This window comes from Panicum virgatum, chromosome 3N (genome assembly GCF_016808335.1).
Source record: "Panicum virgatum strain AP13 chromosome 3N, P.virgatum_v5, whole genome shotgun sequence".
Taxonomy (NCBI): Eukaryota; Viridiplantae; Streptophyta; class Magnoliopsida; order Poales; family Poaceae; genus Panicum; species Panicum virgatum.
Window position 1 is genome coordinate 11,388,732 of NC_053147.1, and position 16,684 is coordinate 11,405,415.

General features: G+C 48.6%; 2 protein-coding genes across 4 annotated transcripts; both read left to right on the forward strand.

The window, feature by feature from the left end:
- The first annotated feature begins 8,483 nt into the window (after positions 1 to 8,483).
- Positions 8,484 to 9,252, forward strand: LOC120664262 (universal stress protein A-like protein). The gene is made up of 2 exons (XM_039943396.1): positions 8,484 to 8,752; positions 8,881 to 9,252. Exons 1-2 carry the CDS (start codon positions 8,496 to 8,498, stop codon positions 8,984 to 8,986), a joined length of 363 nt encoding a protein of 120 aa, XP_039799330.1. The 5' UTR covers positions 8,484 to 8,495; the 3' UTR covers positions 8,987 to 9,252.
- Positions 9,253 to 9,656: 404 nt separating this feature from the next.
- LOC120664261 (LRR receptor-like serine/threonine-protein kinase GSO1) lies at positions 9,657 to 16,234 on the forward strand. Of its 3 annotated transcripts, none has more exons than XM_039943394.1 (6): positions 9,657 to 10,395; positions 10,530 to 10,734; positions 11,506 to 11,678; positions 11,877 to 12,025; positions 12,096 to 12,183; positions 13,074 to 16,234. In XM_039943394.1, exon 6 carries the CDS (start codon positions 13,209 to 13,211, stop codon positions 16,122 to 16,124), a length of 2,916 nt encoding a protein of 971 aa, XP_039799328.1. In that variant the 5' UTR covers positions 9,657 to 10,395; positions 10,530 to 10,734; positions 11,506 to 11,678; positions 11,877 to 12,025; positions 12,096 to 12,183; positions 13,074 to 13,208; the 3' UTR covers positions 16,125 to 16,234. The 3 variants fall into 3 exon arrangements, with proteins under 3 accessions (XP_039799328.1, XP_039799326.1, XP_039799327.1); XM_039943392.1 differs by having other exon boundaries at positions 11,885 to 12,025; XM_039943393.1 differs by having other exon boundaries at positions 11,885 to 12,025; positions 12,099 to 12,183.
- The last annotated feature ends 450 nt before the right edge of the window (positions 16,235 to 16,684 follow it).

Consider the following 16,684-nt stretch of genomic DNA (forward strand, 5'->3'; position numbering starts at 1 on the left):
CGGCCTGCCGACGTGCTAACAAACCACGCCACGACGGCACGAGGCTGCGGGGGGGCAGGCTTTGCTTGGACGATTATGGTTTGTTTCTCAGTTTCTGTAACCACACCATGAAATTGAAGGGTTTTTAAAAAAATATCAAAAGGTTCCATTTTCAGTCACAGTCAGATAAATTTTTTTTCAGGTTAAACTGTGATCAAACTAGTGCATGTATGATACTCGGAGAGGTGAGGACAAATTGTAAAATGATCTGCATTAATATTCCATGTAGTTTCTTCCTGTGTGTTTATTTATATGTCTAATCAGGTTTGTCTTAAGTTAAATTTGATCAACTTTGATCAAATTTTTAGAAAATAATAATAACATGTATAATATCAAATTTGTTTCATTGAATCCACCATGAAATATATATCGATGGTGCATATGTTGGATAGTATAGTTGTTGCTATATTTTTTCTACAGACTTAGTCAAAATCAGCTAAGTTTCACTTAGGACAAACCTAATACGACGTGTAAATAAAAAACGAAGATAGTAATTTAGAGCAAGAGACGAACTAGAATGTCAAGCTAGCATGATTAGTTAGCTGGTAGAGAGAATACCATTAGCCACCCGGTACTAAATGGTCGCTAGCCGTTGCGGACCGCTGTCGGTGGAGCAGTTTTGTACCGGCTGGAGCCACCAGCCGGTACTAATCAGCTCCCATGAGCCTTGTTTCTTTGGTCCGGTACTAAATTGGCACGTTAGTGCCGGCCGAAATCGTGACCGGTACTAACGGCCGCAGACGAACGTGTGTTTTTCTAGCAGTGAGATATACACTGTTAACTATGTCAGAGCAAGATATGAAGCGGGAAGGAAAACGAAATGAAGGAAGATTTCATCGTAGATAGCATCCCCCCCTATTCTTTTCGGCGTATGGCAAATCGGCAAACTTCATCCAAAGCCGAAGGAGATGCATCGCTTGGCAGGCGAGCTGAGTTCGAATCAAACGGCTGCTCGGGCACGCGAATATGCAGCCCTCCTGAAAATCATGCTCCGCGAATAAGCAAAACCTTTTGTTATCACCTGATTATAAATAGATCGTGACAGGCAGGTGATTAATCAATTGATTGGTGGGGGGATCCAAACTTTACTGAGTAGTAGGGATCAAGCAAAGCGTGGCCGCGCTGTTCCACTACATGTGAGTGGCACGTGAAGTTCCCATGATTTGCATTGACTATGTTGTTTTTTTTTTTGAAGCCGACTATGTTGTTATTAGGTTTTTTTTTTTTGAGAAACCGGGTCTATATTTCACATAAAACTGATGGTGGTTACAGCCCAAATTTTACAAGAACACCCTTCAAAGAAAAAGAAATTACAATCGGTTCTTGTAAATTCCTCCCGGTCTTCCTCACCGCCGGCGGCCGGAGCGCACTGCTTGAACCCGACCACCTCTCCGGCGAAGAACAAATTTTCGTTGCCGTCTTGTGCTGCACGCTGACTCCGACGTGCTCTGTATACGCTGAACGACCCGGCAAAAAGCGATGGCAGTCCGCCATCTCATCGTCGGACCTCAAGGAATCAGACGCCTCAAGGATCAGAATCCCCAAGTAACCGGACGGTGACGAACCCTGAAGGGGAGCAGAACCACCAAAAGAGGTGGGATCGATAACCCAACCCAGCAGCTCAACGAGTTGGTACACATACCTTCCAGATCTCGCTGGAGCAGAGACAAGGAAGGGAGAAACTAACCTCCAAAGGTGGACAAAGGAGGCACCAAAATACCCACCAAAATCTGGAGCTCCAGATCCAGGGGGCACATACCACACCGGCCCATCGCTGGTCTCGCACGACTCACCAGCGAGACGAAGAAGATGCCGATGGATCTTATTCGAACACTGCAGCCCCGCCTCCGTCTTGCGAGCAGTGCCGGAACTCCAACTACCTATACTAAGTAGGAATGTATACAACGGCAGCCTCAGACCCCGTTCCCCATCCTCTCCGGCACCGATCCGGCCACCAGAGTGCAAGGGGAACGGAAGAAATCGGCGCCGGCTGCGAATCGCCTCCAGACGCCTGTTCTCAACAGTAGCTAGAGAAGAGACGAGAAGAGACTCGAGTCTCCTCCCACATGTTGTTATTAGGTGTGAGTGTGACGACGACATCATATTGCTCATGAAGGGCCCATTTGGCACTACGTTTCCTGTCTTCTTCGTCACAGAGTGAGTGGGCTCGTTCGTTCCTCGTGCCGCCTCAAATCGGAAAAAAAAATCTGGCCCGCATACGCAAGTCCGACTTTCATTCACCCCCCAGCCCATTGCTCGATTGAAGCCCAGCAATGTCAGCGCCACTGCTGTGCAGCTCAAACAATTATTCTCTCTCTCTCTCTAGTCTAAAATAATGGATTCTGAATATCTGGAAATGGTACAAGTAAATTTGTCTCGAAATGTGGTTTCAGACCCAAAAAAACAGGCTCTTTGTTTTGCACTTGGGGAAATGGTGCGCGTATACCATCCTTTTATAATAATTATGTATTGACGAAACCAATTGAAATTTGATTAAATTTTGGTCAATAAAGGCAATTATTTTTCTAGAGTTTTAGAAATTTGAGACATTTTTTTCTTCGGGGGGGGGGGGGGGGGGGACTTGTTAACCCTCCAGTAATTTAGTGCAGGTATCCGTGACCACTCGGCAAAGTTGCGAAATTGATAGAAGAATTCGTCACAGCTCTTCCTAAACCTCCTAGTTTCTCGAAGTCACAAGCACCACTTCCTTCCGTGAGCACTGAGCAACGATCCTCGCCCTCGGTTTTAAGAAAACTTTCCGAATCTGTACGTGCTAGGATTTGGCTGAAAGCTGACGGTATCTTACTATTACTAATTGGATGTTCTTTTGGAGCCTTTATGTGAAGCCACCTAGAATCCTAAGTGGACACTCTAAAAAAATAGAGAAATTCTATAAATTCTCATAAAAATCAGAAACATCCAGCCATCCATCCAACAACTCTAATTATAATAACCATTGGATCTGTTATCTTTCCTAATAAATTACCCACATATGCCATTATGAAAATAGACTAAAGTAACCCCCTAAACATGTATCTAAATTACCCACCTCTACCATTATAAAAAATTTTAAAATAACCCCCTAATCTTTGTGTAAATTACCCACCTATGCCATTATAAAAATAATACAAATACCCCCTAAATTTGCATATAAATTATCCAATTATGTCATTATTATTACAAGTTAAATTACTCATAAATCTGAATCTAAACTATATAATTATAATAATATATTAAAATACACCAATATAAAATTCTAAATTCTATCATTATTAATATATTATTTATGTAAAAATACTACCCACGATATATGTCACCATATATTCATGTATAATGGAAGAGATAAGAATATCAATTCACAAACAAATAGTTCAACTAAACATATATTGAATACATATGGAGGTGCACAAAATAAAATCTATTATACTAAATAATAAAAATATATATTTTAGAGTATGTGTTAGAATATTTAATAGATGAAAGAGGCGTAAGATAAATAATTATAATTATTGATCTTATTTTTATATTAATTCTAATTAGCCTGTGCGGAGCACGGATAAGGCACGGCACGCACAGCGTGGAATCCGATTCCTCCCCGTATGCACGTACGTCGTTCTTTTCCGGCGGCTTTTGCCCGACGCGCCGCTCATCGTCAATCCGGGTGGCGCCGGGATCGGCGAGCCGCGTCGCCGCGGGACTAGAAACGCCGGTAAGGAATCCGAACCCCAGCTGCAAGTGGCGAGTTCTACTAGGCAACGGAATACACAGAGCCATAGAGGCTTCGGTTCAGCCGTCTATATATAAGCCTTGCCAGTTAAGCCGTGTCAGTTCGTCTCGAAGCCCCCCAAGTGAAGCTTCACCGGCTTTCCCTACAACACTCAGTTGCTGGTTGCTTAATATTACTGCAACTACACTTCTTCCTTGGAGGAAGCTACTACGGTTGGCCGCACGTACGCCGGCGATCGGCATGGCCGGGCGCAACATCGGCGTGGCGGTGGACTTCTCGCCGTGCAGCAAGAACGCGCTGCGGTGGGCGGCGGCGAACCTGGCGGCCCCCGGCGACCGCCTCATCCTGATCCACGCACGCCAAGGCCTCGTACCAGTACGAGGAGGGGTGGCGCACCTCTTGTAACACCTCAGGTATTAAACACCTATAATTAAGATTAATCAAAGGCTTAACTAGTTAATTAGAGACCTAATCCTTCGGGTACAAATCGAGTCACCAAAATCGACTCAAGTTCAGTCCAAAATTCTGGAGCCAGGGGAACCCGGATACTCCGGGTATGAAACCGGAAATTCCGGATTTACCCGGATACTCCGGATATTTTTCCGGATACTCCGGGCCTGGAACTTTATATCTCTTGTTTTAGTCCTTTTGCTGTTTCCAAGCGTTATAAACTCTCTCTCACTCTCTCCCTCTCGTTTCCTCCTCCTCCTCGACTCAAGCTGAGCCGAGCTCGCTCACGTCGGCGCCCCGGCCATCTTCGGCTGCCGTTCATCGATCCCTTCCATGAGAGCCCTCCCAACCACTCCTCGCACCTTCTCCACACCTCCATGAGCCTCGCCCGAGCTTTTCCCGGCCGGAATCGGCCCTCCACCGTCGACCTCCATGGGAGCACCGTCCGAGCTCCACCCTTTTTCGTCGATCCGCTTCCTCGATCCTCCTCCGCCCAAATCGACCGCACAAATGGGTTCGTGGTGAGTTCCTCCATCTTCCCCACCCTTTCCCCGGCCCTTTTTCCCTGCCGTGCGTCTCTCGCGTCGCCGGCCACCATGGCGTGCTAAGTCGTTGGCCTTTTATCTAGGTTTGCCCGGAAACTCTGGATATAAATCCGGAATCTCCGGATTAGGGGTTCCGGAAACTCCGGATGAGCGTCCGGAAATTCCGGACATTGTGTCCGGAGAATCTGGGGTAAAACCCGGAGTCTCCGGTGGTTGTTTTATTTTTTTTATTTTTATTATTTCAGCGAAAACTTGCAGGTTGCCTAATAAATCAAGGAAAAATGGTAAAAATACAAAGTTAGTTTGGTTAGATTGGTTACGTCTGTATCTACAAGGGAAAAATGTTTGTTCTTGCGAAATGTCCTTTTTGCCCATAGTAGAGTTTAAGTGGTGTTTAGACTCGTTTAATTAGTTTCAGCAAAATCTATTAGTCCAAAAATTATGAAACCGAGGTAGTGGTTTAGTTTTGGCATGTGTAGTTCACTCTACAAGTTTCCGGCCTAGAAAACATAGTGAAGTGATAGTGAATTCTTCATGTGTTGGTATAATTGGAAATTTAAGAATAGTTTACAATTAAGAAGAATCGGGTTAAATTAAATTAGAGAGCTAAGCCAGTGTTATATGACTTAGCTAGGGTTTATTTTCGGCCGGCCGGTCTAACCGGTTTTGTAGACCGGTTTGACCGGTAGCAGTAGTGCTGGCAAGCGTAGTTGTATGCAAATCGTAGTATTTATACTCGGTCGATAGTTATTTTGTGATTGTCAAATTATAATTGCATTACTTATTTCATGTGCATTTAATTGTCACGTCATACGCATTCATATAGAACCGTGGTGAGAACACTGTCTACGAATGGATCGTGAAGCCCAGGATCGGAAGGAGGATTGGGAAGGAACCCGTGAAGACCCGGCCCAATGGTCGGAAGGGCCCAAGGCCTTGATAGTATTAACACTAATTTAGTGTTACCCTCAGGCAAGCCCCGGTGCACGTCCTTTTATTTCAAATTATCCCACCTATGATGATGTTTCTACTACTACTTGTGCATTAGGTTTAGGATTTGTTTGGAACCCTAGTTGCATGATCCCTTAGGTTTCCTCGGGTTGTACTAGCATGTATGGGACGATAGAAATGCCATGCTTAATAGTTCTCGATAGAAGACGAGTGACTTTTTGCACTCGCGAGATATAGGACATTTAGAAGTCGAGTAATTGCCGGTTACTCGCGAGAATTAGGTTGTATATTTATATTCCAGTACATGAGTTGTTGAAATTGATATAGTACTTGGAGACCGGGCGGGGAAAAATGTTAGCCCCGCCTGTGTCGGTTAAGGACCGTTCGTTGCCTGGCCCTGTGATCGAGTTTGAATTGTACTAACCGCATGCCGGGAGTAGGAGGTAGTCGAAACCGGTAAGCCTAGTACTGCTTTGCTTCGAAAGTACAGGACTTCAACTCACCTCCTGGGGTAGTCGAGTAGTCGCGGAGAAATGGGGATGCATGTTTATTTTTGGTGGTCTCACGTTGAGCTCGGCTGACCATATGATGGTGGGGCGGTCCTGTAGTTCGAGGTGGGGAGGGGAATGGTTGGTGCGTGGGGTCCGACGGGGCCTATACGCGCCGTGTTGGTTAGGTCCACCTTGCAAGGTTAAATCGGATCGATCCGCCGTACGTCGCATCTCGGATATGAGCACCTTGATCACGGCACCACATCGTAGTGATGCTATATGAAATTTAAATGATGGTTAGAAATTAATTATCTTGATTAAATATTTCAATGTTTGCTATGGTTGCTTAGAAGGTGCAAATACTAGTTAATGGTTTAAGCATATGGAATTTGGAGCTAAAATATTGAAATTAAGGATCCACTTTTAGAAGCTATTTCTGCAAAATAACCACCAGCCAAATGCCTTGCATGTCTAGGTATGTGGGCTAAGTTATACCCACTGGTCGGGTAAGTCTTGCTGAGTATTAGTATACTCAGAGTTTGTTGTTAAATTGTTTTCAGGTGTAGAAGCTAACTAGGTGTCATATCGGTGGGCTCGATGTGGCGCCTTGTCTTCACGACTCGGTAGTTCCCGTTTTATTAGTTTATTTTATTCATTCCCTAGTAGAAATGTTCAGTAAATTAGATTCTTATTAGCTACTATCTTTTCATTTGTAAATTTTAAATTTAAATCTGTTTTGTAAAAGTCTTAATATAATTTACTATTTTTGTAAGAATATTTCATGCTGGTACCTTCTGCGCTCGCCTTCGTGCGAGACTTCTGGTGTGTTTCGATCGGCCTGTGGGTTGGAAACAGCCTGTCAAGTTACACTTAATTAAGCTAATGCGCCAGATGATGGCGGTTACGCTTAATTAAGCATTTTAACTCGGCGGGTCTATCACACCTGTGGGAGCGCGACGGCTCGCGTACGCACCTCCATGAAAGCTACAGATCGAGCCTAGAGGTTTTCAGGCGCTCATCATTTTTTTTTGCAGCTCTGATCCCGCTGCTGGAGCGGGGCTGGCTAGTTAGCGCGCGCCCTAAGAAGAAAAGCAACAATCGATTTCCGACAGCTCAAAACTTTCCATTTTGGGAATCCGTGTCCATTCTCTTTTCGGTTTCTAGGGGAGGAGTCCAACATATTTACGGCTCAATTATACCACTGCGTAGGGTAGGGGTGCGAGCCCCAATCCGACAAGGCTCCTTCCCTTTCTTTTTTTATTCAGCGCGCAAAGGCTCCTTTTTTCCTGGCGCACGATACGCACCTCTGATACATACGCTAGCTTCTCTTTTTTTCATTTCGTTTTTCATTCAATAATTTTTGTATGTGCGTACATTGTGGACAAGTAATACATAAAATTCTCCAAACAACATTCATAAAGATAAAAATTATAACTTGTAAATATAAGTTTCTTTCCTTTTTTGGAAAGTTTTCTTATCCCGCATTTTTCTACTTTTGGAAATTTATAATTTGTAAATATAAGTTTTTAGTATAACTTTTGCGCGCCTTCAGTGGAGAATAAACTATCATCATAACTTTTTATGATAGACATAACTTTTACGTATAACTTTTTTCTAGCAACTTGAGGAATAATTTCTTAGTATAACTTTCACGATACATATAAATTTTTCCAACCAACTTATAGGACAATTTTTTAACACGACACTACAAATTTTACGCATAATTTTTTTAGCCTCCTTACTAAATGATAATTTTTTTAGCCTCCTTACTAAATGATAATTTTGAACATAACTTCAACGAAACTTCTCGGACTACAACTTTGATGCATAAGTTCATCATACAGCTTGTAAAAATATAACTTGTCGATATAAGTTTTCAAATAAAAAATATTTGCATAAATTGCATGATACAAAAATTATGTGCATAAATTGTACTACAAAAATTATGCACATAGACTACTGTTCATAAGTAATGCAAATAAAAAACTTAAGTTGTATGCACACATTATATGAAAACAAAATTTATGTTCGTAAGTTGTGAATTTATAAACTGTTATGAAGTAAAATATTAAGGAAAAAAATCTAATAAAAAAGAAAAGAAAAGGCATGCTCGGATTCACAGTACCACACGAGTTTCTGATTCAGCACGACAGCATCGCTTGTGCTAGTTGCTGCAGCTTTTGTTTGGTGGCTTGGTTCACGCAAAGAAAAGGAAATGAAACTAATGTATGCATAAGTGACGTGTGTACGTCCGTGCGGACGGCGCGGTCCGGTCGGGAATCGAGGGCCCGCATGCCAGCTAACGCTCGCGCGTCCGATTGGATTTCCGTGCTGGAGCTGTCGGACCCCCGGGTGAGCAAGATCTACGGCCTGGCGCCGGACCGGGAGGAGACGCTGGAGATCCTCTCGCGGGCGGCCGCCCAGCGAGGGGTCCAGGTCTTCGCCAAGGTGCTCTGGGGCGACCCGGCGAAGAAGCTCACGGAGGCGGTGCACAAGGTCCCACTCCAGTGGCTGGTCGTCGGCAACAGAGGGCTCAGCACAGTCAAGAAGTACTATACTACAGATGCCTGGATTGATGGAGCTTCTTTTTAGTTCTTTATTTCCTTCAGAGTTCAGACTAATGTTCTCATTGCCTGATGATCAATCACTCCTTTTGATTCGTTCTTGCCATGATTAGGGTTCTGATGGGGAGCGTGAGCACCTACGTGGTGAACCACGCGGCCTGCCCCGTCACCGTCGTCAGGGAGAACATGCTGCCATCAGCACTGACAACCAGCTACTGATGTCCTACCTTACCATCTGGGGATTGCACAGCAGTGCGCAGTGCAGCTGGTTTGCCCCTGCTCTGCTCTAGTACGTTGAAGCCCATGTAAACCAGGGAGTAAGATGTCTTGTGCCATGTCACTCTCTGTAAGAGCATAATCTGTGTCATATATGAATAAGAAAATAGTATGTGGCCGTAAACGTGTTTTCTTTATGATTTTCCTTTGCTTTGTAAATATAAATATCTACAAGTGAGAATACATGCAGGAGTCTATTAAAAAAGTTACTCTTTTCTGAAAAGTTCACAAAAGATTGATTTTGACAATGCTAGATTCTGGGATGAGCTGAACATAGACTACGAATACCGTTGTGAATCTGTGAGTGGAAAACCACTGCGGATCAACGGTGTGTGCCAGTGAGGCAGTGACTGTAAGTCAGGGCCATATACGCGGGGATCCGGGCCGGAAATGAAGGCAAAGCACTAAAAGCAGCACAAGGATTTGATGGACGGAAATGGGCCCAAATTTCCAAAGGCCGTCGGGCTGTGCGTGGGCAACCTCTGCTGGCCTTCCAGGCCCAACACCACGAATCCCCCAGACGCTGGCGGGGCTCTCTGGTCATTTCAGCATCTCGTGTTCCGGTGTTCGCCTGTTCGGTAGCGGCGCGGCGGGCGGCCACGGCGGTTCCCTTCCCCGTGGCTGTTGGCGCCCGACGGCCGCCGCACGAGAAGCCCCGCCGCCGTCGCGCTGCACCGCGGGTTCCTGCCCCCACCCGCCCTCGCATCTCAGATCCGGTGGCCTCCGAAAGTGCTACCGATCTCTTAACCTCTCCGGCTCTCACACCGCTCGCGACTTCTCGGCCACCGTCTCGTCGTCTCGATCAGGCGATCACCTTCCGCCCACGAGGTGCTCGACGGAATGGCACCGCAGCGGGCGCCGTCGGGTGCTCTGCCTCCGTCGCCGTTGATCATCAGGAGCCACCAGACTGCCCGCGCCCACACAAAGACACGGCCAGCCGCCCCGCCGCCGCCTCTACCGGAGATTGAGACCACCCTGGCATGAGAACGCAACCGGAGCAAGTCCACAGTTCCACATCTGGCCTGCCATGCCGACCCATTGACGTCTACTACCTATATGCCATCGGCTCCGGATCCTCCGTGACTTCCGGAGAGATTTGGCAGGCGCTGCTGCGCCCGCGCGCTGTTTCTTGGCAAGACAACAAGTCAGAGGAGCGAGACGGAACCCGACGACAAGCGACATGAGGACCCCGGCCGGACTCGCCGATCCAGCACGAGCTCGAGCTGAACATGGCATGCCGAGACGTCCCGTCCCGTCCCGTTCGTCCGCGTCCCCGCCGCGTGCCCAACTCAATCGATTGCTCCGTTGACGCTGCCGCCGTGCACGCCCGCTGCCGGCACGGGTACACACAGGTTGGTAGAGCTCCTCCCACATCCCCCCCCCCCCCCCTCCTGCATGAGCCCGCACAAGTACCGCATCACATTGTCAATTCATCATCCAGTGCTGTTCCTGCAAAGATGCTAACCCGCTAGCGTACTGTACCTAGTATTCCTGGGTCAATGCACTCTGAAAGGAGATCAGCCTTTTCAACCATCTCCCAAGTGGAAAGCTGGTCTCAGACTCAACAGCTGATTGGAGTGAACATCTCGTTTGCTGAGGTGTACTATGTTACTGCTGCTGCTACATGGGAAAAGGTTTGGCTGGTGCGCCCGTGCACATGGTTAACCCCTGTTGCTTGCTACCGCAGCCAGGTTAGTGGGTGCTCACTCAAATCTGCTGATCTCTATTTGTGGCTTGTTATGCATTTCTCCGAACATTAATGAACTGGTGGGCTGCGTGCCCAGGGGGATTCTGAAGAGATTTGAATCATAGTAACGACTGAACAGGCTGTGAAAAGAATATCAGCACACCTTTTGCACCACTAAGTCATAATTTAGAAGGCCTTGTATAGCATGTTGCGATCTTAGTTACTTTTAGTTTTCTGCAGATTATCAGAAATTCTGCACATTTTCCTTAGTTTTCTATTATACAGAAAAGGTCTTTTAAGTAGTTCTATATATGTCCTCTGTGTTTTTATGTTTACAGGAAAAGACATTATCCTTTGTCAAAATTCTCTTGAGCAGCAAACGGAAGATGATGAAGGTTTAATTGATTGCAATCATACCAACTGCTTTTTATTATATGAATACTGTTCTAAATATAGTCTTTGAAGTGTTTCTCAGTTGACATTGTGAAGGTAGCATTCCTGCGTAACTATTTCTATTACAAATGTTGGTTCCATATAAATATTTTTGTTCATGCTAAATGGAACTTGTTCATTTGTCGTAGAACATTGGCTTCGTGATTCTAGCTTGAATTATCACGTCTTATGATACTTCATGATATAATATGCAGCTCTTTTCTTAGACATGATTAAATAGTAAGTTCAAGAGATAAGCTTAGAAAAGATGACATGCTGTAATGCACCCACATTTGTCCTTTGACTCATGTCCTTTCCAATTCCGAATCCTGTGGGTGAGCAGGTAAGAAGCGTACAAGCAAGCAAGAGCGCAGTGTGAAGGAGGCACAAGTCAAACCCCGATCAATCAGGAACCAGTACTAAATTGTTGGGATGTCAAAGAAAGTCAACATTGGACCAATGATGCAACCATCTCACCAGCCGCAAGTCACTGTCCTTATGTCGCCGAACCGATGGGTAGGTGTCCTCCCAATCATCTTCTGTCCTCTCAGTTGTTTTACTGACCTTCACTCATGCATCAAACTCTTTCATGGGCATGCCATTTTATTCTTAAATTTATTACGCTTCTCGAAACTATTTCTGTAGTTAGTTGCACTTCCCGACTATTCAGTTATACTTCTACCCTTTTCGAGCATCAAATTAGTTGTTCGTTAGCATTGTAGGTTAACAGGTCAATGAGTCAATAACTGAACTGAAAATGGCTGCACAAAGCTGGCACACCACGAGGCGGTCTGAACTCTGAAGGCTGAACCAGAAAGAAGGGCGTGGTTGCGCATGATGAGAACCGGGAAGGCCACTAGCAGGTAACCTGATAGCCGTCTGTCTCTATCTGCATGGACTCGCTCTGTCCATGGAATCACTTTGTGTGTGCAGCAGCTGCTGCTGCATTTGAACTTCAGGAAGCAAAGGCAAGTGCGAGCTGGTGAGCCCCGTCCGGCCGTCCGTCCCGTGCATGCTGCTGGTGAGTCCCTCCCTGCCTGGCTGGCTAGCTAGAACTGCTGCTGAGATGGTTACTGTGAGCCGTTTTTTTTTCTTCCCTGCACCTTTGCTTCCTGTGGCCTGTCCATTCGATTGTGTCACTGTCGATCCCCCACAAAAGCCACTGGCTTTCCCTCGTCCTGATAATTGAAAAGCTGCTTTGTGATCTAGCCGAGAGGTGATTGGTGATTGCCTGATTGGTCCTCCCCAATGATACATCCAGATACATAGGCTGTACATACGGATCGTATATCCCTTTCTTTCATCAGATACACGACTATATGCATTTATCTTCAGCTATTCGATAATATTTTCTCCTGATTTATACAATTATATGTATTTATCTTGAATTAGATAGGCAAGGAGAAATTTCCATGCTATCCATCTTGTTCGCAAAGTCAGAAACTTGACTTTGGAAGAAATGAATAGAGCATTATATTTCTGTACTTATTTTTATCACTAAAAATGAGCAAGATAACCATTTAGTAAGCATGGAAGCATCATCTAGTTGTCCTGATGCCACCAAATCAAGGGGGGCAGTTGAACTGTTTGAGCACGTACACTCTGTAAAGCGCATTGTTAACTAATTCCAAGTACCCTTTTCGCTCTCGTCAGAACAGATCAAATAGAAGAAGCTCGAGTAACTAGTCAAAACAACAAGATTAGCCTTTAAACTACATGTTGCATAGGCCTGCGTTATCAAAAACTACGCCAGTCATTGTTCTGATGCCGTATCTGATTGTTTTGCATTCTGAACTGCTTTCACCTTCTCGTTTGGCTTGTATTGCAATTTCGGTGCTAAGAATCCAGCACATTCTCTGACTGTGATACACAGAGCAGGTAGTGTTTGACGACTCTTTTTTCCTCTTTCAGCTTGAGCAACAACTCTGTGCATATGAAGGGTCGCACCACAGCCATGGCAACAACACACATCTTCTCAGCTGCAGAGTAGCATCCTGTGAGCTCATCTTCTCCTAGCTCACACAGTTACATGAAACCATTTTAGCAATGGCTATCAAGAAGAGCAGCTCGCCTCTGCGTGTTCTTGCTGATCTATCCATGTTCTTCTGCATTCTGCTTACACCTATATGCTCAGCCACACCAGCCACAGCTCCTGCTACTCTCCTGCAAGTGAAATCCAGCCTCACTGATCCCGAAGGCGTCCTCTCCGGCTGGTCGCCGGAGGCCGATGTGTGCTCATGGCACGGCATTACATGCCGGCCCGGGGAGGTGGGCATTGTCACAGGCCTCAACCTGTCCGGGTACGGCTTGTCAGGCGTGATACCTCTGGCGATCGGTGGACTCATCTCCGTCGAGTCCATTGACCTGTCTTCCAACTCCCTCACCGGGCCGATACCGCCGGAGCTGGGCATGCTGGAGAACCTGAGGACGCTGCTCCTCTTCTCCAACTCCCTCACCGGCACTGTCCCGCCGGAGCTCGGCCTCCTCAAGAACCTTGAGGTGCTCAGGATCGGCGACAACAGGCTGCACGGCGAGATCCCGCCGCAGCTCGGCAACTGCACCGAGATGGAGACGCTCGGCCTGGCCTACTGCCAGCTGAATGGCACCATTCCCGGTGAGCTCGGCAACTTGAGGCGCCTGCAGCACCTGGCCCTGGACAACAACACCCTCACCGGCGGTATCCCGGAGCAGCTTGCCGGTTGCGCCAGCTTGCTCGTTCTGTCAGTGGCCGACAACAAGCTGCAAGGCACCATTCCTTCGTTCATTGGGAGCTTCAGCGATCTCCAGTCTCTGAATTTGGCAAACAATCAGTTCTCCGGCGGGATTCCGGTGGAGATTGGCAACCTTTCCAGCTTGACATACCTCAACCTGCTCGGCAACGGCCTGACCGGCGCCATCCCGGAAGAACTGAATCGGCAGAGCCAGCTTCAGGTTCTGGACTTGTCCATGAACAACATTTCTGGAAAGCTCAGCATCTCTGCAGCACGGCTGAAGAACCTGAAGTATCTTGTGCTGTCTGGCAATCTCCTTGATGGTGCCATCCCTGAAGACCTCTGTGCCAGCGACTCATCAAGCCTGGAGAACCTGTTCCTCGCCGGCAACAACCTTGGAGGCGGCATCGAGGCCCTGCTCAACTGTGGATCTCTGCAGGCCATCGACGTGTCGAACAACAGCCTCACCGGAGCAATACCGACGAGCATCGACCGGCTGTCAGGGCTCATCAACCTTGCTCTGCACCACAACAGCTTCACCGGCGTCCTGCCTCCGCAGATAGGGAACCTGAGCAACCTGGAGATCCTGTCTCTGTTTCACAATGGCCTTACCGGCGAAATACCGCCGGAGATCGGCAGGCTTCAGAAGCTGAAACTCTTGTTCCTCTACGAGAACCAGATGTCCGGGAGCATCCCTGATGAGCTCACCGACTGCACGAGCTTGGAAGAGGTGGACTTCTTCGGCAACCACTTCCATGGCCCCATCCCTGAAAGGATTGGGAACCTAAAAAATCTGGCCGTGCTCCAGCTCCGGCAGAACGACTTGTCCGGCCCCATCCCGGCGAGCCTCGGCGAGTGCAGGAGCCTCCAGGCGCTGGCATTGGCGGACAACCGGCTCTCCGGCGCGTTACCGGAGACGCTCGGGCAGCTGGCCGAGCTCAGCGTGGTCACTCTGTACAACAACTCCCTCGAGGGCCCCCTGCCGGAGTCGCTGTTCCAGCTCAAGAACCTGACGGTGATCAACTTCTCTCACAACCGGTTCTCCGGCAGCCTCGTCCCCGTCCTCGGCTCCAGCTCCCTCGCCGTGCTGGCGCTGACCAACAACAGCTTCTCCGGGGTGATCCCGGCGGCGGTCGCGTGGTCGAGGAACATGGTCCGGCTCCAGCTCGGCGGCAACCGGCTCGCCGGGGCAATACCGGCCGAGCTGGGAAACCTGACGCGGCTCAGCATGCTTGATCTTTCGTTCAACAACCTCTCCGGCGACATCCCGGCGGAGCTCTCCAACTGCGCGCAGCTCACGCATCTGAAGCTCGACGGGAACAGCCTGACTGGCAGCGTCCCTTCCTGGCTCGGGGGGCTGCGGTCCCTCGGCGAGCTGGACCTCTCGTCGAACGCGTTGACCGGTGGCATCCCGGCGGACCTTGGCAACTGCTCGAGCCTTCTCAAGCTGTCACTCGGCGACAACCACCTCTCCGGCAGCATCCCGCCGGAGATCGGCCGGCTGACATCTCTCAATGTTCTGAACCTGAATAAGAACAGCCTCGCCGGCGCCATACCGCCGGCGCTCCGGCAATGCAACAAGCTGTACGAACTGAGGCTGTCAGAGAACGCGCTGGAGGGGTCCATCCCGCCGGAGCTCGGTCAGCTGTCGGAGCTGCAGGTGATACTGGACTTGAGCCGGAACAGGCTGTCCGGCGAGATCCCGGCGTCCCTGGGCGACCTCGTGAAGCTGGAGCGGCTGAACCTGTCGTCCAACCGGCTGGACGGGGAGATACCGCCGTTGCTGCTGCAGCTGACGAGCCTGCACCTCCTGAACCTGTCGGACAACCTCCTCTCCGGCGCGGTGCCCGCGGGGCTGTCGGGCTTCCCGGCCGCGTCGTTCGCCGGCAACGAGCTCTGCGGCGCGCCGCTGCCGCGGTGCGCGCCGTCGTCGCCCAGGCGGCTGCCGGGCACGGAGGTTGCCGCGATCGTGGCGGGCATCGCCGTGGTCTCGACGGCGGTGTGCGTGGCGCTGCTGTACACCATGCTGCGGGTGTGGAGCAACTGGCGGGCGGTGTCCGTGTCGAGCTCCGACGGCGAGGAGTCGGCGCACGGCGGCGGCCGCGACAAGTGGGGCGCCGCTGGGGACGGCAAGTATTGGAAGGTGGGGTCGCCGGTGTCGTCGTCGGCCGAGGAGAAGCACAGCTCGGGGTCGGAGACCAGCGTGATCCATGGCAAGTCGACGGAGGCTGCCGGCGACGCCAAGAGCTAGCTACGAGCTGGTTGCTTTGCTTGCCTGTATCTATGATGCATTGTATGCTGAAAAATGTTTATATACCAAGGCTTTTATGTCTGTTTCGCCATCCGATCATCTCTTCATCTCGTGTTATTGTTTTTTTCCATTGATCTGTTCGTGGTGTTCTTGGTCTGGAGCTGAAGGTGGAAGAGTGCAGTACAGTGCAATAGTTCATCCGTTGATCCTCAGTTTTGAGGAATAGTTCGTGGTTATGGGCTTTTACTTGGAGGTCCAACCGTTTTGAGGAAACCTAGTTAGAAAACCTTCTCAATTATTGGGCTTGTACATGAGCAAATTTACGTCTGGAACTGGAGGAGCGCCACGGTAGGCTGTTTGACGGACGTACACACTTATAGTTGGCCGTTTGGCCCGATGCCCATGGGGGCCAGAGACCCGGCCCAATTTAACCCGACTTGAGCACTACCCGGGCCCGATTATTATTGGGCTCCAGGCGGCACGGGCCCAATATCCGGGCTGTGCCTGAGGCTCACTGTCGGCCTGTGGATGCGTCCAGACACGGCCCGATGGGTAGCACG

What these genes read in the sequence shown, in the direction of transcription:
- LOC120664261 (XM_039943394.1), top strand. Translation starts at nt 13,209, where the DNA reads ATGGCTATCAAGAAGAGCAGCTCGCCTCTGCGTGTTCTTGCTGATCTA.
- LOC120664262 (XM_039943396.1), top strand. Translation starts at nt 8,496, where the DNA reads ATGCCAGCTAACGCTCGCGCGTCCGATTGGATTTCCGTGCTGGAGCTG. An exon ending in GGGCTCAGCACAGTCAAGAA is followed by an intron (nt 8,753 to 8,880) that starts GTACTATACTAC and finishes TGCCATGATTAG; the next exon opens with GGTTCTGATGGGGAGCGTGA.